The 25201-nt window shown below is 46.8% G+C and overlaps 3 protein-coding genes and 1 long non-coding RNA gene across 8 annotated transcripts in view; 2 read left to right on the top strand and 2 right to left on the bottom strand.

Annotated features, from left to right (window-relative positions):
- The window catches only part of MTFMT (mitochondrial methionyl-tRNA formyltransferase), a 431560-nt gene extending 431310 nt beyond the window's left edge, over positions 1-250 (top strand). Inside the window, exon 9 of the mRNA XM_050978258.1 lies at positions 30-250. Within this exon, the coding sequence (XP_050834215.1) occupies positions 30-62 (33 nt within the window). The 3' untranslated portion in view covers positions 63-250. The remainder of the gene's footprint in view (positions 1-29) is intronic.
- Positions 1-25201, bottom strand: part of RPL4 (ribosomal protein L4) — a 342845-nt gene that overhangs the window by 9991 nt on the left and 307653 nt on the right. The window lies entirely within an intron of this gene.
- MEGF11 (multiple EGF like domains 11) overlaps positions 1-25201 on the bottom strand; it is a 254555-nt gene that overhangs the window by 5309 nt on the left and 224045 nt on the right. The window contains exons 19-24 of one of the 4 annotated variants that reach the window (XM_050978234.1): positions 24469-24597; positions 21863-21991; positions 21490-21723; positions 15505-15623; positions 10431-10497; positions 5772-5828 (exon numbers count right to left, since the gene is read on the bottom strand). In XM_050978234.1, the coding sequence (XP_050834191.1) occupies positions 5772-5828; positions 10431-10497; positions 15505-15623; positions 21490-21723; positions 21863-21991; positions 24469-24597 (735 nt within the window). Of the gene's footprint in view, positions 1-5771; positions 5829-10430; positions 10498-15504; positions 15624-21489; positions 21724-21862; positions 21992-24468; positions 24598-25201 lie in introns of those variants that run through there. The other 3 variants (XR_007778325.1, XM_030228390.2, XM_050978233.1) reach the window with 3 other exon arrangements.
- Positions 741-25147, top strand: LOC127059973 (uncharacterized). Of its 2 annotated transcripts, none has more exons than XR_007778386.1 (5): positions 741-4170; positions 12156-12230; positions 12309-12489; positions 17249-17346; positions 24796-25147. It is a non-coding gene; the product is annotated as an uncharacterized LOC127059973 (long non-coding RNA). The 2 variants fall into 2 exon arrangements; XR_007778385.1 differs by having other exon boundaries at positions 743-4170; positions 12334-12489.

The following is a 25201-nucleotide window of genomic DNA, read 5'->3' as shown; positions in this document are numbered from 1 at the left end:
TTAGGTTAATTACAACTGAGCCTCTGCAGGAAGGCTGGGGGGTACAAGGGGGCAGGGGATAAGGAAGATCCTTGAAGCCTCCAGCACAGCCACCCGGTGTTTGTGCTCTGGGTGTTCCAGACCATTGCATCCACCACTCACTAGCAGGAAAGAAATGAAAACCTGCTCAGTACTGAAGGTTTTCCTGTGAGAGGTCCTAGCTGCCGTTTACTGCAGTACTTAATTCTGAGGTGGCAATCCTTTCCCTCCCTCCCCCACATTCCTACGGAGCCGTGTTCATCCCGCTCCACCCAGGCGTGGCCGCGGGCAGTCGGCTCTGCAGGCAGGAGCTGCTGCTGGGACCTGGGCTGCTCAGCCAGCAGCAGGTTGAGTCCCGGGGCCTTGGGCACATCCAGTGCCCTGTGCTGGAGTGCACGATGCTGCCACAGGCTCTGAACTGCACCAGTGCAGCCTCTGCATGTACAGCCCCAGCCGGTTTTGGTGTTATCCAACATCCTACAACTGGGGAATACTTGGGTTTCCACAGAGGAGGATAAGCCTCCATCTGAGCCTCACTTTTGCTCTGCTTTTTTCCCCCCTTTGCTGTAGACATCTCCTGCTCCTCTCCCCTGGGCTGGAGAGGAGGTGACAGAGGCACTGCTTGGGGAGAACAAGGTTGGCATGAGAGCTGTGACCACCGGCCTGCCCGCTCGGTGACCCTGGCTGGGATAGGCCAGCCTGCTGCAAGGTACAGTGCCAGTCTTGCTTTAAAAATAAAAAACAATAGAAAATAAATAGGTCTTAACATTGACATTCAAGAACGTGCCATTGCTGCTGTGTGCATCCTGCTGGGCAGTGCCAGTAATTTAGAATTAGAGCGATGCAATGAAAGATGAGGCATTTTCTTGTGCTGGGTTACAGTACAAAGGCAGATCCTGGTATATATGAAATACTCCCGGTGAAATAGGGGGACTTGCAAAATAGCTGCAATCCCAGCTGCCCCCGCTGTCTAGTATGGGAGACAAAAAGAGAAATTCAGGTTAAGAAATAGACAGACAACATGACATCACTTCTCCAAACCTCGGCTCTGAGCCTGCCAGCCCCGTCCTGCTCCCTCACGTGCCAGGTTTGCTCCACTGCGAGTGATTGTCCCTCCTTCAGCTCTGGGGTTGTGTCTGTGTCTATGTCTGTGTGTCCATCACCCCTGGCCTGGTGCCCCTGGTCCTGGTTCAGCCCTGAGGGAGGTGCCAAGTGTTGCCTTTCTGGGCTCTGGTTTCAGTGGTACCAAGAAGTCTGGAGAACCCTCAGCTCCCAGGGTCAGTGAAAGCAGCTCACTGGGAAGCTCCACTGCAGACAGATAGCTGGGACCATCAGGGAGGGGGAGGCTGGCAGAGGCCTGGCACCAGTGCAATGTTTATTTAGTTAGAAAACTTAGAAACTCCTTGTCTGACATCAGCCTGGGTGAGATGAGCCTCCAAGTGAAACATGCCAGGTTTGGTACATGACAGGAGATAGGAACCAAAGCAACAGTGACATTCCCTGGCTGTTGGCTGCAGGGTTTGTCCCTGCAGTGTCACCAACCCCAGCCCAGTACAAGTGAATGGAAAACTGCCCCATCCCATCCTACAGAGAGATGGGACAGCCCTGTGAGACCAAAGGCTTCTGCACATGAGTGAGCTCAGTGTTGGCTTTTGCTGTGTATGTGACTTAAATCCAGGTGCCCCAGTCTGGGATCTGTTGGTTTAGAGGTGAGGAAACCATAGACAGACAAATGAAAGGCTCAGCTCCACCTGCCAGCAGCTTACAGCTCCTGGTGGCTACTCCAGGAACACAGAGCTCGTTAGGAGAGCCTGGGCAGCCTCTAATGAGCCAGCTCTGCATTTTGGGGTGAGGGACGTGAAGATTATCTTCAACTTGCTTCTCTATTTCTAGCAGTGCTGCTGAGCAGATGCTCACAGGGTGAAAAGCAGGATTCCCTCTGTGCCCCAAGAGCCCCTGGCAAAGCGTTCCCTGTCCCACCACGGCTGGGAGGGAGCAAATCAAAGCAGAGCTGGGTATAGATTCAGGAAATGTTGATTATAAAGGACTGCTGGCTGCTACAGCAAAGAGCAGAGTGAGAATTCCTCCTCATGAAGAGCTGCAGCTGCAGGTAAATAGCTGTGTACTTTATGGAATTGGGCACATTGGAGCTGGCAACGGCAAAAATCCCAGCACATCAGCAGTTTTATTTCATCCAGCTCAGCTACTTTTATCTCCCTGAGCTCAAATCCACCTGTACTGCAGTTAGGGCTGACATTACCTCCCAGGCAGGTGTCCTTCAGCCCTTCCCTTCCCAGGACCAGTTGGAAGAACCAGTGATTGCCACTCGGGCTGCCCAGACTTGTTTGGCCTCTCCCAGGAATTGCCTTTTCCCAGGAGATATTGAGAAACAGCATGCCTGAGACCATTCCTGCTGACGTAAACAGAGCTCTGTGTCTGCCTGGGAGCAGACCTTTGCTTGGGACACAATATATTTTCTGGAGCACCAGTGGATGTTTGGGATTCTGGGTACACCAGGGAGTCATTAGCCCTCAAGAAACATTATGTGCAAGATCATGGAGGATTTAACTCTGAAGGCTGTAGAGTTATTTGTTATTAAGGCCATTTGAGGATAATTAAGAAGTCTGGCATCAATTGTCAAATTTTGTTTCATGAATTAATTTAAGCAGAACAAACATATTTAGAGATTCTCAGCCCATGGTGCTGCAGCCATGTGTGAGCCCTGGCTGTGCTGCCTCCTCATCCTTCCCTGCCACAGGCTCCAGCTCTCATGGAGGTGAAAGTTTTGCCCCACAGTGCTGGGGCTCACTGGAAGCACTCAATCAGCTGGACTTCTAGAGAAATATTGGGAATATGCTCTAATTTTGAAGTCCCTGCCTTCTGTGTTGCCTAGATACCAATCACCAGACCTTTGGAGGGTTTATTTTTGTTAGCAGGGACTGGAAATGTCCTTCCCCCAGACTGGGTTCCTCTCTTCTGTCCTGAATTTCCCCTGGCATTCTTTGATGCCCCAGCCAGGTGGAAGTGCTGAGGGGAGGTGCTGGGCACTGGAAGAAGGTGCTCTCCTGTTTAACCCTTGTTGGGATTCAGTGTCTGTGCTGGCTGCTGGCCCTAACCTGGCCAGCCCTGGCTGCTGCAGGGACAGTGACACAGTGAGGGGCCATTGCTGCTTCTCAGAGAGCCACAGGAGTGGGGACACATCCTGTACAACAACCAGGGGAACCTCTCTGAGCCCAGCCCTGCATCCCTGGGATCACTGCTTCTCTCTGCTGGGGTTTTCCTGGCTCCTCTGCAGAGCATGGGTGTTTTCCCTTAAAATGGCCATGCCTGAGGTCACACCATTCCATCAGTGCAGCACTATTCACTTAAAAACCAAATCTCTAAAAACAGAAGGACTCAGCTGAAAGGAGGGGCTCAGGAATGGCATCACTGAGCACCATGCACAGGAAAGAAACTGCTCAGAAACCTGCTCTGAAAACCCTCTTGCCTGGTGAGCCCCTGTCACCAGGTGCCACAGGGCTGGCATTGTGACAGCCAGCCCCTCTCTGCTGCTGTCAGACTCTGGCCTTGACACCTGCAACCCCAAACCTCTGTGCCCAACACCTGGAGCTCCACAGCAGCTCAGCCACCACAGCCCTGGTGCCAGGCTGCACAGGGGACACCCCTCTGCTGGTGCCCTGCTCTGGGCACAGCCCCCAGCCCTGGTCTCAGAGAACTGGGGCAGCAGGAGGTGGCCCAGGTTCTCCACAGCCTGGCCTCAGCCTCAAGCCCCCTGTGTCCCCTCCCTGCAAGGCTCTGTCTTGTCCAGGACCACCAGAGACCCCTTCCAACTGCAGGACAGGCTGTCCCCAGGTAGACCACACTGGGAAAAGACACAATTTTAAATTGGATGAAAGTAGCTAAGAACCAGGCACCTGCCTGCCAAGGCTTTTTGCTGACAGAATCCAATTGTTTGGGACTGGGAGTTTCTTCCTCTCCATTTTCTGAGGAATGTGGTGAGTCAGGGCCTGGCAGGGCAAGGAGAGCTCACTCTGAGTATTGGGCACATTCCCAGCTCCTCCTGGGAGGAGACTCCCCTGGGACTGGGGGTGCCTGAGCCCAGGAATTGACCTTCAGAGGGGCCTTGGGAACCGTCAGCCTCCTTCTGAGAAGGTAAGGCAGCTGCTTCTGAGAGCCCTCAGCTCCTAAGTGCCTGCAGGTGAGCTCCCAAAGATACCTGGGAAGCCAGGTGTGCCCCTATGTCCCTGCCAGTGCCAGCCCTGCCTGTCTGAGGCAGCTGAGCAGCCACAAAGAATTCCAGCTGAGGCTTCTGAGCCTGATTTTTCAATTTATAAAGAGATAAACATGTAAAGGAAATGGTTCAGATCCTAATAATTAAAGAAAATATGTAGCAGCTGAAAATGCATTTCACAGTTCTCTGTCACTGTGGTTCTTTTTCTCTGCCTCACTGGTCCCCCTGTGTGTGACTGTGCCCGTGGATGGGAGTTCCTGCTGCATGTTCTTAAGGTACCTTTAAACTTTGTAAACACAGTAAGTTAGTTTAAACTAATGAAGTTAATAGCTCCATGTAGAGGGAACAACTAGTTCTATTATAAGATTTTTCTTTTGAAAAGGGGAATCATTGAAGTAGCTGAAACCAGTGGATTGAGTGTTTTGTATATCATAAATTATATATATCATATCCATACATAATCCATTCAATATTTTTACTTTAGCTTTATCAACAACTACTTGGTTGTTGCTTCTTGGTTTCCTTTGGTGATTCTGTGTGGTAACGTGATGTTCTACAAATATTGCATCCCTGTCTTTTGAAAACAGCAGCTACAAAGTGAATATTGATTTCTAGGCCTGGCTATAAGCTGGTTAATGCTTTTTATGTGGAATAGCTTTTGATATTCCTTGTTGGCTGAGCCCAAGGTGTGGCTCTGGAACACCTGAGCCATGGCAGAGCAGGGGGTCTGGCAGCAGCCCCAGGGCACTGCAGGAAGAGGCTGGGTGGTGTTTCCCTCCTCGGCTCCCTGAGGGACGTTCCCAAGCCTAATTTGGATCCAGGACCTCGGCCTGAAAGCTGCCTGTTCCCCAGGGACTCCTTACTCCATCTTCTGGAGCACAAGCTCAGTGAGCTAAACCCCAGCCCAATCTGCCAGGAGCTGTGGGAACCACTGTGCCCAGTGTTCCCGTGGTCCAGATGGATCTGGAATATTGAGAATGTAAACATGGAGGAAAGTGAAATGTAAAACCACTGGGCCCTGTGCTCGTGACTCATCTGAGATCCTGTTTGGGACCTGCCCTGGAGTCAGTGCTCACAAGTGCTGGTGCCAGCATGAGGGGACCTCGGCCTCAGGGAGGGCTCTTCTCCAGCTCTGCTCTAAATCCCTCTCAGCAGAGGGCACGAGCAGGGGCAGCTTCTTTCCCTGGGGCTTTCTTTTAGCTCAGCATGGCAGAGCCAAGAGCAGGGAAATGCAGCACTGTGCCACCAGCAGCTCCCCCAGAGCCTGTGTGGCCTGAGTGTGGCCTGGCCAGCTCCACCTGCCCCTCCTGCCCTGAGCTGAGCCCTCCCTTTCTCCCTGTGCTGCAGAGCCCATGGCCCTGGGAAGCTTTGCATCCATCATTCATGGCCCAGGAGCGCTGGGAGCCAGGCAGGCAGCTCGTGTGGGTGGTGGCTCTGTCCCTCCCTGCCAGGCTCCTATCTCACCTCTTCTAGGACACCCTCCTCACACCTGGGCAGGGTTCTGCAGCTCTGGATACCATACCTTTGAAGCTTTTTTCCATTATGTATGTGTTCTGACGTCTATCCATCCCACAAGCACCTGCATAAAAATGATATATAATGGAAAACAAATAAATATTTATGTAAATTGGATTGCTTTGACTACTGAGCAGCATATATTCTTCCCTCTAAATTGTACATCAAGGCCCTCATTTAGGGAGGCTCTTAAGCACATCCTCAGCTGTAAGCACACACTCAGCTCCAGTGGGGAGTCTGTGCACGCCTGGAATTATGCATGTGCTTAAGAGTGTCCCTGGAAGGGAGAGCTCTCTGCAGCAGGGTTACCAAGAACTGCCATCCATCAGGAGATCAGGATAAAAACCATCTGCTGAGACGTTCATTGCTGGAATGGTGTGAAAGAAGCCTAAAACATGCCCTTTCAAATCTGAGTCTGCAGGTTGCATTGCAGCACTCTGTGACTAATTTTAGACTTTGTTTTGTTTGTGGAGAGTGTATTGTTTAACTCACAGCCTTAGACTCTAAGGTGTGCACAATCTTCTTAAATTTCCTACTATCACTTTGCTCATGAATTTGCACAGTTCAGTGACTGATGTGACACCAGTCCCTAAGTGACCACTGTGCTCTGACAGTGCAGCACCAGGAGCAGAGCTGACAGCCAACAGTTCTGCCTTGTGCAGCTCCAGAGGAACTTGCTGTTCCTCACAGAAGCTGAGACAGAAGGGGATGGGGACCTTTTCCATTTTTACTCCTGCAAATTACCCTAGATATCAATCAAAAGGAAAATCTAATGTAAGCCTTTAAATCTTTTTAGCTATAGAGTCTGGTATTTCCTATTGACTGGGACAATCGATACAGATTTGGTTACTGAGAAACGTCCTTGTGGCTTATGGGATTCCCAGGCAAGTAACTCAGTTACACTGGGAAAAGAGCCCCACAGACAGTGTGTCCCAGAGGTCTCCCAGCTATTTGTCCTTGTGTGTCCTCTGGTCTCTGCAGAAAAGTTGTCATGGCCATGGGCAGTGCTGTAGCAGCCCCTTTTTCATGGCAGCTTCATTTTTTTTTTGCTAAATAAGGGAAATGACTAGATTAGACAATAAATGTGTTACTGGCACATCAAAGACAAACCAACCCTTTGCTCTGGTTCTCAGTGCCCATCCCTGAGCACAAGAAGAGGGCTGGTGGCACCAACTGGCTCTCTGGGATGGGGCTCTTCTGGCCACAAGTGACCCCCAGTCCATTTGAGCACCTTCTGCTCTGTTTTGCACCACGAGCTGGTTCCCAGACCCACCCTGCTGCAGAGGGCAAGGCAGACTGGGAGCTTTGAGCAGCTCTGTCCTAGAGCAGGATGAGCTCTGTGCTCTTTCCCTGCAGTCTTCTGCCAGGAGGATGGAGCCAGTTCATCCCTTGGCCCACGGCCACAGGGCTGGGGCTCCCCAAGGCCAGCCCTGGGGATCACACATCCTCCTCCTGCCAGGGCTGAGCAAACCCCCAAGGGCAGCAGTGTCCAAGCAGCACCTGGGGCTCACCCCACAGAACAAGGCTGGGAGGAGCCCTGGACAGCTCCCAGCTGGGGTCCCCAGGGGAAGGGGCTGTACCCATGGAGAGGCAGTGGCAGGGGGCAAAGGGGATCCAGGCAGATCCCTGGGGAGGTGCATTGCCCTTGGGAGGACCACACAACCCCACAAAGCCCTTCCCAACCAAAAACTCCCAGCATTCCTCCTTTAGTTTTCTCTTTTATCTGTTATAATACTGTGGGTTTATGAGCCATTTTTTTGTATTCACTGAGTTCCTTGGAAGGTGAAATGAATAATAGATACATTATTTTTTAAACTGCCAAAGTAGTTAATGTGGAAAAGTCCTAAACTGGCCAGGGATCTGGCACTTCAGGAAAGTCCAGGTTTAAGTTTGAAGCTAAATTATCTGCTGGGATGAAATCAGAGTCTCAGCTGGAAATGGTTTTCCACACCTTTTGGCTTTGAGAAAAAAGTGAAGTCAGCTTTGAATCAAACTTATAGCCTTTGGTCCTCTGGAATGAATGCAGCTTTGAGTCACTCACGATGTGCTGCAAATCTCACTTTAGTGTCTGCATCCAGGACTGCTGTTAAAAAAGCATCAGAGATAAACCCAGCCCTGCCTGCAGCCACTGTGGCCAGTGCTCCAGATAATGAGACAAGAACCTTTCCTGAGCTCAGGTCAGTGGTTTGGGAGTTTTCACCTGCTTAGGATGGGAGCTGGAAGCTGGGCTCTGCCACTGCAAGAGGGATTACTCACAGGGCAAACAATTCCAGTTCTGCAACACGAGAGAGAGAAAATGCAAGGACAAGCCATTCCCCAGAGCAAGGACCAGGCTGCCTTGGGCAGGCAGTGACACAGGAAGGTGACAAAGCCTCTTCCTGGCACCACAGAGTCCCCAGACTCTGATGTCTCAAGCCCATGGGAATTACTTGTGCTCCTCCCCAGACTCCACTGAGCACAAGCAGCTCTCTGAAATCCTGGAGTTTGAAGCTCACAAACAAATGTGCAGCAGTAGAAGTACAGGCTTTGTCCTTGCATTTCCCACTTGGAAAGAACATGAACTTGGCAAACAAAGTCCTGCTAAACAGGTAAAACACCTGCAGTCTGGTAGGATCCACTGCAATTAAGAAAATCCTTATCCCTGCAGGTTTGAGAAGATGAGTGTTCAAGTTAATTTTGGTGTGGATATTCTCACAATTTCCATTCCTCAGCTCTAATTCATGTTTAGGACACCTGCAGTTTCTAACAGGGCTGTAGACATTTCTGGGAGTCTGGCTCCCCTCATCTGCTGGGTCCCATCCTTTGGGCTCACCAGAGGAGTCACTGGCTGAGGAACCAGTGGACACTTTCCATCCATTCCAAATTTCTCTTCCATTTCTCTCTCTCTTCTTGGCTGACTCCCACAGCTGCTCTCTGTGACAATCCATGGGGTCACAGCAGAGGAGTTAGGCAGTTGTCCTCTGCTATTTTTAACTTTTTACCTGAATCCAGCCCTGCCCAAGGCTTGGCTGCTCTTCCAACACACGAATTGGAGCATCTGTGTTATGAAATGAAAGCTGATCATGGGATCAGAAGGTGGAACAGGTTTTTAACTGTGGTACTTCCATGCTTGATGATCTTTAAAGTCAAGATTCCCTGTGTGACCTTATTAGACTTTTATTTTATGTTTATAATTCAAAGTTGAAGATTTAAACTATCTTCTGAAATTTTATGATAGGAACCTGCAGCTTTTATTGGCCAACAGAAATACTAAGAAGTGAAATCTTTTTACTTGCATGTAAAAACAGCCTCGGTCTGAGCAAGGATTCAACATTGTGAAAGTTAGCATGAGCAGGCATTAATTCTGGTACTGAGAAGAAAGGAAAAAAATTCTAATTTTCATCAATTAGTTTGAAAAAAGAAAGAAAAAGTTATCTTGGATGCAAAATGCTATGGGAAAAATTGAGTGTTTTGCTGGAGGCTCCTTAGCTAAAGTATTTATCACTTCTAGATCATTCTTGCTGCAGAGGCATTTAGCATTTTTTCTGCTGGTAAAATAAAATGCATGAATGCAGAAGAGAGGTAGCACATGGGGAGTTCAGGACAGCACAAGTTAAACACAAATAAAGCAAATAGTGTGCAAAAAAAGCAGCAAAAGAATAAAAGGAAAATTAATGTGGTTTGAGAAGCATTTGGAAACCCTCACACACAGCCACCTCCTTGTCACATACAGATAAGCACAACAGTGGTTCTGCAGCTTATTACACAGAAAACATTGATGGTGTTAAGGATGAAAAGATTTTGCACTGAAGCTTGACAGGTTTGTGATTTTCCTGATGCAGGGAGGAGTTTTCTTTGGAGCGAGGCACGGCGTGGGCCCGGGAGAGGGGCAGGATGTGATGCCTGGTGCTGCCCTGTGTTCATTCCTCTGCCATGTGAGCTGTGAGATAGTTGACCCTAAAAATCCCATAATACCCCCTAATGCTGCACTTTCCCTTCTCCTGCATATTTTCAGTGAGATGTTTCTAATCCCAGGAAATGAAAGGGCAAAAGCTTTGGGCCACTGAGGAGCCAAACTCGGAGTGCTCAGATAGGAAAACAAATAGCATCCAAAGCACTAAATCTGGGCAGGATTTGAGCTAAGAACTGCTAAAAACCCTGTTAAAACTCAAGCCAGGAAGAATAAACTCAGAACAGGCAATTACACTTCATTCTTGGCTTGGTTGCACTGGCTGGTGGTTCAGAATTGCCATGGAATGATTTACTGGGAGATAATGGAGCATTGCACACCCCAGCTCCCACAGAGGCTCCACACCTTCATCAAGATGCCAGTATTTAGTGCTAAGCTTTATTAAGCATGAAAGAAAAAAAAAAAAAAGCCAAATTTGAATTTTTAATGTCCTGTGTTAGTCCTTAAAAAAACATTTATAAAGTAGATGATAGTGATTCAACAGAGCAACCTTGGAAGGGAGACTAAAATGAATATTGACTTTGCTTTCCCAGTCTGTGGTTTGTGGTAAAGGAAACAATTTTAATTGTCCATCTTTCACTACTGGAGATTCTGATTGTGAACTAAAGACAACACCAATATTCCTCATTATTGTTAATGCCTTTATGAAAGGCTGATTTGGATTTGGAATTGCTCTAAAGTCTACTGAAGTGATTAAAGTGTTTAAAAATTACTGACCTAGTTCATTCAGATAGCTGTAGGGTCTCCAGTCTGCAGTTTCTCTGTCAAGGATTTTGTTACTGAGCTGTTCAAAAAGTATGATAATGGGTTAATGCTGGAAGAGACAGACAGTTCCCACCCCAGACTACAGCCCAAGGATGTCAGGAATAAAAATGGGAGGTGACTCCTGCCTTGGCCTCACCATCTCAGCCCTTTATCTGTGTGAGTTGGACAGCTGTTCACTAGCATTAGGGAAAATCACAAAGGAAAGTCACTTCACCAAGCCATGAACACAAACATGCTGGAGAACACAGGAATTCCTTTGGAACCATGACTGGGATGCCTGTGGACGTGGGGTGACACACTCCAAAATAATCCATGAGATGGATGGATCAAACCCCTACACCAGCATGCACAGAGGGGCTGCCTGGAGCCTGGGGCTCTGCTGCCACAGCTGGGGGTGCACTGACACGAGATGCAGGGGACACGAGTTCTCTCAATTCAAGGAAAATCACTTTGGCAATGATGGAGCACAAAGGCCCCTGTGGATCTGCCAGCAAAGAGGAGAGCCCAGGGCTGCCCTCCCAGAGTGTGCAGTGAGAGCAGAGGGGGTCTGCACGGCCCCACTGGGCTGGGCAGGGCAGAAGGGGCTCCACAGATGAGTGGTCACCAGCTGAGCCTTGCAGGGGGGTCTGGGAATAGCTGTAGGTGCTAAAACTGCTGAGCTTTCCTCCTCACATTATTCCCTCTTTCAAACTTGCAGCCAGAACACAAATGCTGATTTTTCAACCCAGCTGCACCACTTAGAGCACATTTATTAAAGTCTTGGGGTTTCTATTAAAAGCTGTGGCTTTGCAGGATTTATAAATCAGCTCACAAACCTAAAATTTTGGCATGAAGAGCTACGGGCTAGAATTGATTTTTTTTAATGAAATGATTTGGGGACATTTCTAAGTTTTTCTGAATGCAATTTTTCTGAATGTGATTATAGCTGTCTCTTTGTGCTACTATCATTTCTTAGCACACTATAATTTGTTAACATTTCTTTTTTTTTAGATAGAAAATACTTCAATTTTTACTGTGAAGCAAAATTGCTTTTCTGGAGGAAGAAATCCTTCATAGTAAACTTATCCATTAAAATTCCAGGCTGGTAATTTTAGCAATTTGGTTAAAACTACCTCATATCTGGCAACTTTTCCTTTAAGATCAACAAGATACCAGCCTGAGTAAACAAAGTCATTATCTGCCTGTCTGAAACAGCTGGATAGATGACAGTGGCCACTTGATCACCACCAGCCATTTGTCAATGCCCAGGTTTTTAAGTCTGTGGTGATTAGGCAAAGTGGTGGCAGGAATTCCATCATACCTTTATCCTCCAGGAGTGCAATCAATAATTTGACATTTATTTCCCTAACTACTGACTTAGATCTCTCTTGTCCAAGCTTCTGCTGCTCAGTTTTACATGCCCATCCTGAATGTGCTGCAGCCATTCTGTATTTGCAGTCCTCCTTTTTCTTGGGCAGGTTTTAGTCAGAGGTACTTGAATGGTGCTTTCTGTGCTGAATGCCTTTTTATTAGCTGGGTGACATCCAGTCAGACCATTTCCAGTGACCTCTGTTTTGCATTTTCTAATTTTATGTGAAGTCTTTGGTAGAATTTAGGACTTCCTTTAATAGATGTGAAACTGCTGGCTTTAAAAAAATCAGGACATCTAATAGCAATTGATTTTTATGATGTCTCTAGAAACCAACACCTGGACTTTTGCTGCGATGCAGGAAGGGAATGAAGGTGGAATTATGAGCTTTGCAAAAGCTCAAGGTGAGAATCCTCCATTTTGCAGCAGCCTCATCCTTTACACAGAATATTCTTCATGAACTTTGCAGCGCTTGGTAAAAGATTTGTTTTCACTTTATGTCCTTAGTTCAAAAACTCAGACACAAAGCTGGCATTGAAGCCCTTAGAGGGGTTCTGGGGGTGGTCCTGCCAAACACCCTCTGAACAAAACAGCTCCTGAGCATCTGAAATCTGGTCTGTGGTTCAGCAATGAGAGCTCTGCTGTGAAGACACAGGTATAGAGGTACGTAATCCCCATTTATCTGCGCTGGAAATTTTTGGTAATTCTGTGGCAAAAGGTCACCTGAGTTCATGTCTGATACTCCTTGGTAACTTGCAGCATCATTACTAGCTGGTGCTGCACATGTCATAGAGAAAAAAGGCCAAATCTCCTTGTAGGAGCTCATAAGCAAAGGTCAAGGTTTGGCTTCAGTTAAACTCACAGTAAAACATCTCTTGGCTCCAGTGGTTCCAGCACTGCCCCCAAGCTGACTTGCCAAGCTCTCTCCCATGGTGAGAGCAATTACTTGTGGCAAAGTGCTGGGAGCTAAAAGCCTGCACTGAGATGCTGGAGCCTCCTCCTGAACCTCAGAGCTGCAGATCCATTCTCGGGGTCCTTGCACAGAGATGAAGCTCAGCCCGACCAGCTCCTGCTGGCACCTGGCACAGCCTTGGGGACAGGACTGCAAGGGCTTGGATCCCCCAGTCCGTGTGTCCAGCTGCCTTTTACTGCAAACACCCAGGCACACAATCCTTCAGAAAGCTGATCAAGCTCCATTTTAACAGTAATCAGATTTCTTTGTCCCATTAGTCTTCCTGGGAAGCTATTCCAAACTCTCCCTGATCTGATGGTAGAAATCTAATTTCCAGCTTCGATGCATTCATGGCCAGTTCATCCTCATTTGTTCTCGAGCCAGCTCTGTCATCTCACTTAAATGGCTCTCCTCCCTCCTCGTGTTTACCTTGCTGTATTTATAGATGGCAATCATGCTCCCCCTCAGCATTCATTTTGCCAGATAAAAGCAGCCAAGCCTTTTTTCAGTCTCTTCTGATAGGCTCCCCCTTATCCTCCCACTTGTTTTCCTCCTGCCTGTGTTCCAGTCTGTGCTCCACTGGCACAACCCCCACCCCAAACACACTGGGGAGGGTTTGATTCCCCTTCAGCTCCTGCTAAAGCCTCACCCAGCTCCTTCCCTCCAGAGGTGCCACCCTGGGAGCTGCAGCAGGGTCAGTACACAGTGCTGGGAGCCCCCAGGCAGGGATCCTGGAGATGGGAGAGGAAAGCAAGAAGGAAACAGGAATTATATGTGTTGAGTTGGGGGAGAAAAGAGAATAGGAATAGGGACATGAGAAAAAAAAAAAATAGAGTGGAGAGATCACCAAGAAAAGAGGGGAGAAGAGGCAAGACATGGAAAGAAAGGGCAGGGAAGCACAGGAGAGAAAACTTCCCCCAAACTGGAGCAGGGCTCCCAGCTGTGCTGCCTTTGTGCTTTGCCCAGGCTCTGGGAGAGGAATGGCTCCAGCCCAGCGCCTCCAGGCCTGATCTCCTTGGAGCACAGGGAGGGAACACATCCCGGGTCTGGCTCAGCCCTTCACACATTCCTCTGCCATTGGTTTTTCATTTTGCATCTGTGCTGGCTCCTTTGTGACCCCAGCTGGCACTCTAAAGAAATGAATCCTCCAAGTACAACTTGTGCACATTTCTCTGCAGAAAGTGAGAATGGCACCAGGCAAACTGATTTGGAAATGAACTCGTTAAGGCAGCTATTAGGGCTTTATATGCTCCTTTGTCTTACTTGGCTGCAGAGCTGCAGACAGACAAAGTGTATTTTTGGCCATCCTCAGCTATTCAGCACTGCAAAGCATTCTCATTAATAAGTGAGATGGTGGGAGATCTAAAGGAAATATCAGGCCATATATTTTGATAAATACCCTGAAAATACCAGTTCTATTGGTCTTTCAGTGATTACCAGGACAACCTGACTGAGTACAATGGCCAGAGCTGCAGCAGGGGGAGCAGCTTCCAGGCGAGTCCCAAAGCACCACTTGGGGATTAAATCTTTCCAGCAGCTTAATTTTTGAACTAGTTCTGTGAGAAGATGGCACTGCAGGCTGGGAATCCAGGATAGGTGCTGGCTTTGACCTTTTCTGAATTGATTTAAATTTCTGCAAAAGGATTAGTGGTCCAGATGGACACACATCCTAAATTTGACATTATGAGCATTTGCACTTTCAATTTGGGGAGCAAAAATTCATGATGCAAAGGGACCATCTACATCAAAAAACATATTTACACATCTGTCTAAACATTTCTCTGAGAAATCTCTGGAGCCAGCCTTTTTATTACATTTTAATGAGATTTTCTTTTAACAACTAAGAAATTACTTACAGGAGCACATGCAGAGATATTTTTGCCTGTCCTGTACAATGCTGTCTTTTTTGCATTAATCTTGTTCATATGGCATTCCAGTGAATAGTTACATTTGGATGAAGGTGACACAGCCTGAAATACCATCATTTTTAAAGCTGACAACCTTGATGAAATCAACTGCATTTCCTTTTTCCTGTGCTCCCTCTGCTTTGCCCCACCTGGGCTTATTAAGGCTCCAAAGGAGGAGCTGTTTTACCATTTGCCACATCTAAATTTACTGCTAAAGTTCTGAATTGAGTCACAGTTGTTCATGAATGGTCTGAGGGAATCCATTGCAACAAATGACAAGGAAAGTGCTCCTGGATGTTCCAGTGATCCAGTGACAGGGTTGGAGTGGCTCTGCTGGAGAGCCAGGAGTGACAGCTGAGCTCCCAGAATGTTCCTGCATGAGTCCTCAAAAGCACCCCTGGTACTTTCTTGCATCTTTCTGCTTGTCTGTGTCAGCAGGGACTTTGTGTGTCTGATGTGGGAAACAATGAAACAGCAAAGAGAGATTACTGATTAATGCTTCATTGATTTACTGGTGTTGTGTTAGTGGATAATTCTATTTATTGAGTTATTTATCTCTTCTGAGAAGCAAACATACCTCAGAGTTGCTAAGACACCAAGCCTTGCTGACCCAGACAGGCATGAGACTCCAGTTCCCATTCCCAGAGATTGGGAAGATACAGGGAGGGGAAATCCAACCTTTCAGTGTCTGGGACATCAGGAATGCTACCCTGGAGTTTGAAGTAGTGCTGGCAGACAACAGGGCCCGAGAGGCATTGCTTTGGTTGATTTCCTTGAACTGATAAGAACATTGCTACAGTGGGGTGGGGTAATATCTACCTTACAGGAGCTGTTTCCATCCAGATTACTGGGAAAGAAGCGTGAAGTCACCCCACATGAGAGAGTGTGGTAGCTTGGATTGGAAAAACAATGAACACTGCTGCTACCCTGGGATATATCTGGGAAGAAAACAAGTCAGCACAAAATACTTTGGAAGCCACAACAGTTCTTAAGAAACTGAAAACATGGTAGAGACAATCTAGTTTAGAAATCTTGGTTGGAGTACTGGGTGTTCTAAAACATCTGCAGATGAAATCTATCCTGCATTATGGTGTGAAGCTCCTGACTATTAGCATTAAATATTAGAGAAAAATCCAAAATATTTAAATAATACAATATTATCTTCTTGAATGTGTTAATAAAGTCATTCCTGACAGTCCAGCTGCTTTGCAGGTGTGGGGGGGTAGGCAAAACTCAGGAAATGCATGGGCTGCAACACAGCTGCCTCCTTAGTTTAACCTATGGAAGAGCCCCTGGGCAGTCTTGCACTTGAAACAAATGAAACCTTTTTGTTACAAAACCAGGAGTAATGTTAGAAATCAAGGTGATATAACTGTACCAAGGAGTCCAAAACGTTTTCTATTGTGTGCAAAGGCTTTCAAAAACCAAAGCTGGAGCCCTGAAAGGCAAACCTGGGCAGTTATATTGTATGCTCAGAGACATTTTATCTGTTTCCTCAATTTAAGTTATAAACACATTTACCAAGCAGAATAATTTACCAAGAAAGGCATCATATTTATAGTGGCAGTTCTAATGAAAACATCAATCCCAATCTGGTTCCAGCTGCATAACAAATAGATACATATTTCAAAGTACCATCAGGAGAAGAGATGGAAAATTCCAACTGGAGCAGCATCATTTAAACAACGAGGCCCTGTAAGGAGCAAATGCTTTAGCAAGGGCTTTGCTAAAGCATGGGCTCAGACTGCAGGCAGAGAGGTTGGTTGTGTGGAACACCTTCATGTCAAAGGGAAATGAAGTGCTGGGCTGGCTGCTTGAGCCCATCTCCACCTTTACTGGAGGCTGGCAGCAATGGTGAGGAAGGACAGGGACCCAGCCACCATCACCTCCTCTCCTTGCCCCCTGCATTCTCCTCTGCCTCTCTCTGAACACGCACTTTGCTTTGCTGACATCTTGTGGAGATTTAGATTGAGCCTAATTTACTGCAGAATATCCTGTATCCAAGAAGTGGGTTTATCTGCAGGGTGTCTTACATAAGGGCTGTAGCTCAGGGCTCAGGAGAAGCTGCTCCTGCATGTGCAGCTCTGACCAAGCACTGCTTTTCTGCTGAAACATGCAATGAGATTTTCGAGGTCAGCTCTGTTTTGTGGTAAGTGCAGAGCCTTTGAGACCCAGCTGTTTTACAGAGTTGCTGCTGACAAATGATCTCAGATCAGGATGTGATTCCAGAGCTGAAGTCTTTGCATTGAACATCTGTCAGCCAGGCTGCCAGGGCTCTGCCATCTCCCCCAGCTACAGCTCTGTGACATTTACAATCAAATCAGCAGGAAACACATCTCTCTAGGGGTCTGCCAGTGGGAACTGGGGCTGGAACTCACCCTTCATGTCAGTGTGTGCCCCCCACCAAGACAGCCTTGAGCCTGCTCGGGGGGCTGGGCTCAAGAGCCCGTCCTCCCTCCCCACAGCCCACAGTCCCAGTTGAATAGGACACTTGGATCTGTGTCTTTCTGCTCTGAAAGTGTGGGTGGATACAGCTCTGCCTTTTCCCTTCCCTTACCCACAGGCTGTGGGCCAGGACCAGCTGGAAGAGGGCCAGGACCTGTGGCTCTGCAGTGGGATTTGAGGTGCTCACCGATGTCACCAGGAGCCACCTGAGACAAGGTGAGTGCTCACCCAGCTCAGCTGGCTGGAGTTTGTCCTCTGCACCCAAAATGAGCTGAAATAAAACTCTACCAGAGTGCTCTCCTACTTAGCACAGTGTTGAATTAATGACTCTGAGCTTGTACACATCCCCCAACACCCTTTTCTTCCCCCCCTTGCACGCAGCACCCTGAACTCAGAATTACTCCTGCTACACCGTCCTCTCTGGTCGATACTTAAGTGGCCACCCAGGCTGATTTACCTTGATAGCACAGTCCATTTTCTACACATTTATTCATGAAGCTCTTGTAACTGCTGGCTGGAAATACATCAAATTCAAATCTAATGCTATCCCTGTTTAAAAAAAAAAAAAACAACAAAAAAAACCACCAAACCCCAGCCCACAAAAAATCTCTGTCTTCCCAAAGGTGAGAATTTTATTCTGGTCTGAACAGCAAGGAAAGACTTATATGCCTAAAGGAAAGGGAATTAGACTGAGCTCTTAATCTGAGCCTGGGCTCTGAGGTGCCACAGATTGCACTGGTCCCCATCCTGCAGGACAGTACTGTGGAAACTGGGCACCAGCCCAGCCACAAAAAAGGGAATAAGTGAGCACTCTGCAGTAAATACAAACCCAGACGTCTCAACTGCTAAATGGAGCTGCTTCCTTCTCTTTGTGTGGGTCTTCTCTGCCCACACAGTGTCAGGGAGACGGGCTGAAGGCTCCAAACAGGAGGGTTCACTCTGCCACCTCCCACCACCCATCATCTGCAGATCATTTCTGGAAGTGTCTTGTCTAGGCTTCAGGATCCATGATGCTTTATTTGTGTTAAGTTTGCTTAGCTCCTGGCTCTCAGCAGAGGATTCACCCCTACCAGAAAGTTTGCCAAGACCTTGACAAGACCTCAAACATCACTCCAGCCCGTGGCCAAGTCTTTGGGAAAGTCCCACTAAGAAATCTCTGCTGCTCTCCAGCACTGCCACACAGTTTTCCCTTCTGGCCCCATCTCCTTGAACTAAACAACCTGCACTTTAAAATCTTTTTTGGATGTAGTGCACTGCTCTCAGGCTGGGGAGCACCATTTTGATTTCAGGCTTATTTGGGAAAGTTTGCTCTTGGATCCATGTGCTGTTGATAAGCCCTCCCAGAACAGGTGGTTTTCTTCTCTGGCTGCTGGGCAAAGTGTGTGTTCTGCTGCCACATCCTTCATCCACAAATGCAAAAGAGTCCCAGGGCTGCCCAGGGGGTTCCTCTTCCTCATAATCTCTCTCACACATATGCATGGATTATCAGCCTCACAGGAGCTGAGGACCTAAAGACCAAAAACATCCTCCAGAAATAAATGTGCTGGAGGAAATTGCTGCCTGCAGGAGCTAGGGATCTGTGTATGTGACTCTATTCAGAAACAACGCCACCATTACACCCAAGTAAGAGTAAACAGGCAAAAGAACAACTGGTGATTCAGGAGAGCCATAATGTTACAGTCCACAGAGGGCTGGATGCTGCAGCCATCCAGGTGGAATTCTTGCCAAAGTACCTGGGTTTACATGGGATTATATCCATTGGACAAGCACATCTCCATGGTATTCTGCCCTTAATCCACAAGCAAACCTGCAGGTGAAGGTTGGAATCCCTGTTCCCTCTGTGCAATATTGCTGCTGATGCCTTGTGAAGGCTGACCTAGAGCAGAGGCTGGACAGAGCTAAAGAATAAAGTAGGGATTTATTAGGAGGCCTCCATGGATCCACCTTGGGCAGCACCAGAGCCCAGCCAGGGCTGCACCCAAGATGACCCAAAATGCCCGGCGAGGCACGGGGTCTCTCCCTGGGATCAGCTCTGCTCCATTCCCACCTTGCAGTTCATTGTCCCAGCCCAGCTCCAGCCCATCCAGTCCCACCCTTGTTTTTCTCTCTCCAGCCCACGGGGTTTGTGCTCCTGGGCTGAGATTGGGATCATTTGTCCTTGGTGCCCAGCTAGAGCAGGAATTGTTTTGTCTCCCTACTCTGTGAAGAGAGCTCACCAACACTTAATGTGAAGCTCAGAACTACACACTAAAGCAGCGCAGAATGTGAAAAATATAAAATCTAAAACCTGAGGCATCACTGCTGTCCTTCAGCATCTTCTGTAACACACCTGCCCTCAGACATACACGTGTTGTCTTGCCAGCCACATCTTCCTTTTCTGTGAGTTTGTCTCATGTCCACCTCCCCACTCTCTGCTGAGGGTGGTGCACAGCAGCACCTTTTCCTGCCTCTCTGCTCCATGAAAGAGAAGCAGCATTGGTAAGGCCAAACTTGGGGCAGTTACTTAAAGTCTCAGCAGGGGAAAGTACTGGAGGACAGTCAGGATTTGGCAGGGAGTTTTCAGAAACTCTTGTCTAGAATTTTTAAATGCCCTTCTAAAAAGGGCAAAACCCAAAACTTGAAACAATGCTGATACCTGGAGGCAATTTATAATGAGCTGAAGATGGAGCAGTGTGTTTCTATCTGCTTAATCTTCCTCTGCAAGCTCAGAGGGCAGAGTTTTCCAAGGGGAAGTAGGAAGAAAACTGTCCTTGTGACCTCCAGAAAGAGATGCCTGACCCCACTCTGCTGCAGCTTCCTGAGTGATCCAATTTCTATTGCTAGAAGGACTGCACAAAGAAAGTAAGAGGAAAGAAAAGGCCCAGCCTCTGCATCCCCATCACTGACTGAGGGGGACAGGGAAGAACCATTATCCAATTCCTTTCTAGAGAAGCCCATGAAACCCCCCTGGCCTGGTGCTGTTTGAGTTTGTGAGGACCTGATATTCAGGGTTTTTACAAACTGACCTCACACAGAGCAGCAATGCCACAAGGGCCAGAGCTAAACTCCCAGCCCAAGGACCAAAAGAGAACCCAGGTTCAGTGCAGATGAGGGATGTGATCCCTCAGCTATTTAGGATGGGCCAGCAAAGCTAAAATTTAAAAATAAGAAGGAATGAAAGGAGCTCCATGATAATTTCTCCCCCCATTTGTAGCTATCAGAAGAAGGAATACTCTAGTGAGTGGTCTAGATATGAAACTAGTCAATGGTGTTCAGCAGAGAGCCATGATGTGGGACACACCATGGCAGGAAAATGTCCCTGGAACGAGGACTGAAGTCACTGTGCCATGAGAAGCTCCATGACTGAGTTCCAGGTATTACAGCAGCCAGGCATCACTATCATTGGCTTGATGGGAGAGGCTCCTTCCAGGCACATCCTTGGCAGGGAAGTCCATAAAAAGCTTCCAGCTGTGCCACCCTGAGACAGCAGAGAAGCCAAGAGGCCTCATAGATTTAGAGCAGAAAGAAAAAGACACTGCAGGCCTGGGGAAGTAGAGCTGCTGGGCCAACCTCTGCCTGCCCCAGAGGCTTGTATTCACCTGGACTTGGAGTTTCAGCCATTTAAAAGGAAGAAAACAAGTCAGAGAGCAATAACCCTGGGAAGATCCCCACTGAGACAGTGGAGAAACCAGAAGGAAGTAAAGCCATCTCCTGCCTGGCATCATCCCTGATATTGGCCAGAGAGGAATGAGTAAGAAGGACAGCACTGAAAAGGAGATCACATCCTCCAAAATTTAGACAATCTGTTAAGAAAAGCTGTCCTCCACAGCAGGGGCAGAGGATAGAAAGAAGGAAGAATGCTTTGATCCTGAAGAGCCTTCCTCTTTCCCTCTCCTGCTTTCCTCAGCTCCTGGGAAGATGATTCCCACCAGCTGCCTACATGACAAGGACTGGTCTGCACACAGCAGAGGGTGACAGCAAACAGACACCTCAAATCACAAACTGCAGCACAGACAAAACCAAAACCTTATGACTGACCCAGCCAATCCCATTCCTCAAACCAAAAAAGGCTTCCCAAGGTTTCACAAAGGGAAACATCTCTGCACTGCAACAGGAATGCACATGACTCAAAACTCCATGCAGCATATTTCCTGCCTAGGTATATCCCATATCAACTTCCACACAGAAAGCAGCTTAAATCAGTTTTATATTTGTTTTCCTGTCCCATTTATGTGTTTAAAGATCACGGCATTCTGAGGAAGAATGGAAGTGTCATTATTTCTGAGGCTCAATAACACGTGTTACACATCACAGAAACTGGTATTTCCCCAACAGACAGGAATATGAGTCTGGATTTGATTAACATAAAAAGACCCTTACCAGAAAGTGAGTAATCTGTATTAGTCATCCTCATGGCTGGAGTGTAAGATACACTTGGCATGTCATGGCCCTTCTCCTTCTGTTTCCGTCGATACCACACAAAGAGTGCCAGCAAGACCATAATAATTAGAAGGAGAATAATAATTCCAATGATTGCTCCCACTGAGTGCCTCTCTGATCCAAGAGCAGGGCTAATTTTAGTATAGGGGTTTAATTCTTCCATCATAAGAGCCGCTGTTAAAAGTAATTCATAACACACTGTAAATTGAATCGTGCATTTCATTTTTGAAACACTGTATTTTTTTAAGTACACCATTGGAGAGGGGAAGAGAGAGAGGGAGAGAGGGATTTTACACAGAGAATTCCACTGTACCTTGATCACATCGGATTCCTTTGAAGCCTGGACTGCAGTAGCAAGTGCCTGTGACGTGGTCACACGTTGCATTGTTCATGCACTCACACAATTGTTTGCAACCATAACCAAATGTTCCTGGAGAGCACTCTGGGGAGCCAAAGAAAAACATTGGAAAGAATTCTACTGCTTTTGGGAATGGGCACAACACTTGCCATGGGAAATTCAGTAGAGAAGTCTCCCTGGTTTTAGGATCTCCAGGATAACACCCTAATGTGAAATTATTATTAGTCTGAAGCAGGAGCTAAATGAATTCTATGTGCAGTTTGTTACTTATTAAGCTGTAACTTTCTGGAAAATTCATAGATTGAAATCAATGATAGGTACAAAGGCTTTAGAAGACTTTATATATATTACAAATGTTCAGAGTTTAACAGAGCTTGAGCTTAGAGGCTGTAGACAGCAGAGCTCAACATTCTTTACAAACTTGTTTTATTTTTTTGGGGGGGGAGTTGCAAGGAAAAGTTTTAATGAACCTTTATATGAGCCATACAGCCTTTACCAAACCAACCCCTCATGCTTTCCTACTCAATCCTACAGTGCCAGGATGGGCACTGGTAGGGATGAGTAGGAAACAGAATAGGATAGAATAGAATAGGAATGGAACATTGCAGGTGGAAATTCAGAACTGAGCATCTGAATGGTTTGATTTTATCTGCTTCAGTGTCAGGGTTTCTAATACAGAAGGAATTTCTATCCTGTCTTTGTGGTTCTATCAAAGACTGAATGTCCAGCTGAGAAATTTATTCATGCAATTACCATGATGGGCTATTACAATAAATCTGTAGGCAGCTTACTGTACTTCTGGAAGCACTGCTCAAGAATAAATTGAAAGAAACAATGTCTGTCACTTACTTCCATGGAGAAGCTGCATTACTGAGAACATGCACCCTTGCTATGATCCTCTGGAATATATTGTTTAAGATGTGACTCCATGTGTGTCACTGCAAATGTTTTTCATTGCATAACATCACCTCCCCAATGTCAGCCTCAAAGTAGCTTCTGGTAGCCAAAATTTAATATTAAGTACAGAAACATAGCCAGTATCTGTTTATTGATTTGCTGTGTGCATTAGAATTGTATATTTAATCTGTTGGTACTCAAACAAAGAAAAAATAAAATTATTACAATTAATGCTCATTCTTTTATTAGCCTGCAGCCTACTTAAAATGAATAAGGCCTAAATTTTGGGACTGCACCACAGAAATGATGCCTGCAATTAAGCATTTCATCTGCAATGCAGTGTGACTGCCCATTCAGCAGGATTTGGAGAAGGAAGGAGCCTTAATGAAGAGATTCTTTTAGATTAAACAGTAGAAAAACAAGTAAATAAATACATTTGTAGTTTGGATAGAGAAGAAAGCCTCAGGCTTTATACAGGGGTCAAATCATAAAGCAGCTCGTTTTATAAAATCTGCTATTGTGCAGTTCTTTGTGGGATTCTTTAGTTTCCTATTTTGAGTGTGGCTGCAGTGAAGAGCATCCCCAAATTCCACTAAGCTGGTCACTTACAGAGTTACACTGGTGCCATGTGCAATCCCCCAAGAGCACACAAATTTGGCCCTGAGATATTCACTTTGCTGAATGCAAGTGTGTGCAAAACCATATTTATGAATTAAGTTGCATGCACAAATACATCCATAAAGATCCACACAGCAATCTACAGTTAAAAAGCTTTCCCTTGCAAATCTGGCAGGAACATTACTGAATTACCTTACTGCCAAAAAAAAAGTGAGGGAACCCTGTGGAATTACTGCCTTGGGAAGATGAGGTGGATTTCATCTGTGTTTAAAACCCCAGTACGTGGGTGAGAATTTCCTTGTGAAAATTACTGCACTGGACAAACACACACACAGAGCACATCCACTTCCCAGGACCCTCACTCTGTGTCCTTCTCAGAAGCCATTTGGCACAGCCTGCTAAATATTCCAGTGGGACATGGACAACAATTCCAGGAAGACATTTAGATCCCTTGCACATGAATTGAGGTTCATTGGGAAACACTCACTGCTCAAGCTAAACACAGACCCTTCCCAAAATGGCAAGCAACCTTGTTTCCCTGAATCTGCTTTCATTGTAAAGATGAATCTTTATTTGGTCCATGTCTACATCATAACTTCTGTGGGAAAGCCCCAGTATTCTTTGGAAGGCAGAGAGCAGAAAGGACTCGTTCCTTTTAACCCTTCTGTCTTTCTGCACTGGGAAACCTGGGGCTGCTGCTCTCAGCAGCATTAACAAGGCTGGAGGCAGCTTTAGGGCTGGGTGTGCATTAACCAGGTACAAGTTGTTTGGGAAGGCCCCACCCAGTCAGCACTGAGTGCAGTGATTTGCTTTCTCTCACTAACTTTAGCCTGGGAATGTAAGGCCCAATTTGCAGGGAGTCACGAATTTCTTTATGCTCAGACTGTCCGGTTTTCCAGAGGTGCCCTCTCCTCCCTATACATTACATAGGGTGCCTGAGGTCATTGTCCTGCTGACACCAACACCTCCTTTAAGAGCCAGTTTGGGCAAGAATTGTGAACAGCCCCTCTCTGGAGCAGGAGGGCCCTGAGGTCGCTGGTACTCACTCTGCTCACACTGTTTGCCTGTAAAGCCCGTCCTGCACGTGCACTGCCCCGTGATGTGGTCGCAGTCAGCTCCGTTCTGGCACTGGCACACACTGGCACAGTTCTTCCCATAAAAAGCAGCTGGGCAACCTTTCAGCAAGCAGAAGAAGGAAAGAGTAAGAAATAAGCTGAAAGTCAAACTCAGATGTGTTATCAGCACAAAGTATGTGGGCATATAAATCAATGGATTTTCAGCCTCTGTATATTTAATGACATTTATTTGATGGTCTAAATGCAGAGATACTGAGACAGACAATTTTCTTGAAGTAATGTTTCTCATCTTTACAGAATTGCCTCTTAAGTGTTTCAGAAGAATGAAAACTTGACCCATCTATACAAACTACATTTTCAAGAAGTGAAAGAAGATGCTAAACAGAAACTCTCTGGAAGACCAGGGATCAATTATTTGCAAGTGAAAGAACCCTCTTAAAAGGCTCACCAGAATTGGATCTCCTCTTTCATACTGGTAATTTGGCACTAGGGTGAGAAATCTCTACCATTTTCGTAAATCAGACCATAAATACTGGGGCATTAACAAGCAGGGACACTGACTGTGCAAATTCTAACAATGAATCAATAATCTAAATGATTTTCCCCTCCTTTACCGAGCGTCAAAGGCATAAAAAACCTTGGAAAGCTTCAGGACTATTTTCTCAGGGGTGATGTGAAGTTATCAGGAGTAAGGAGCATGTGG

Source organism: Serinus canaria, chromosome 10, assembly GCF_022539315.1.
Source record: "Serinus canaria isolate serCan28SL12 chromosome 10, serCan2020, whole genome shotgun sequence".
NCBI lineage: Eukaryota > Metazoa > Chordata > Aves > Passeriformes > Fringillidae > Serinus > Serinus canaria.
The sequence above is the reverse complement of the archived record's forward strand: the minus strand, read 5'-3'. Positions and strand labels throughout refer to the sequence as shown.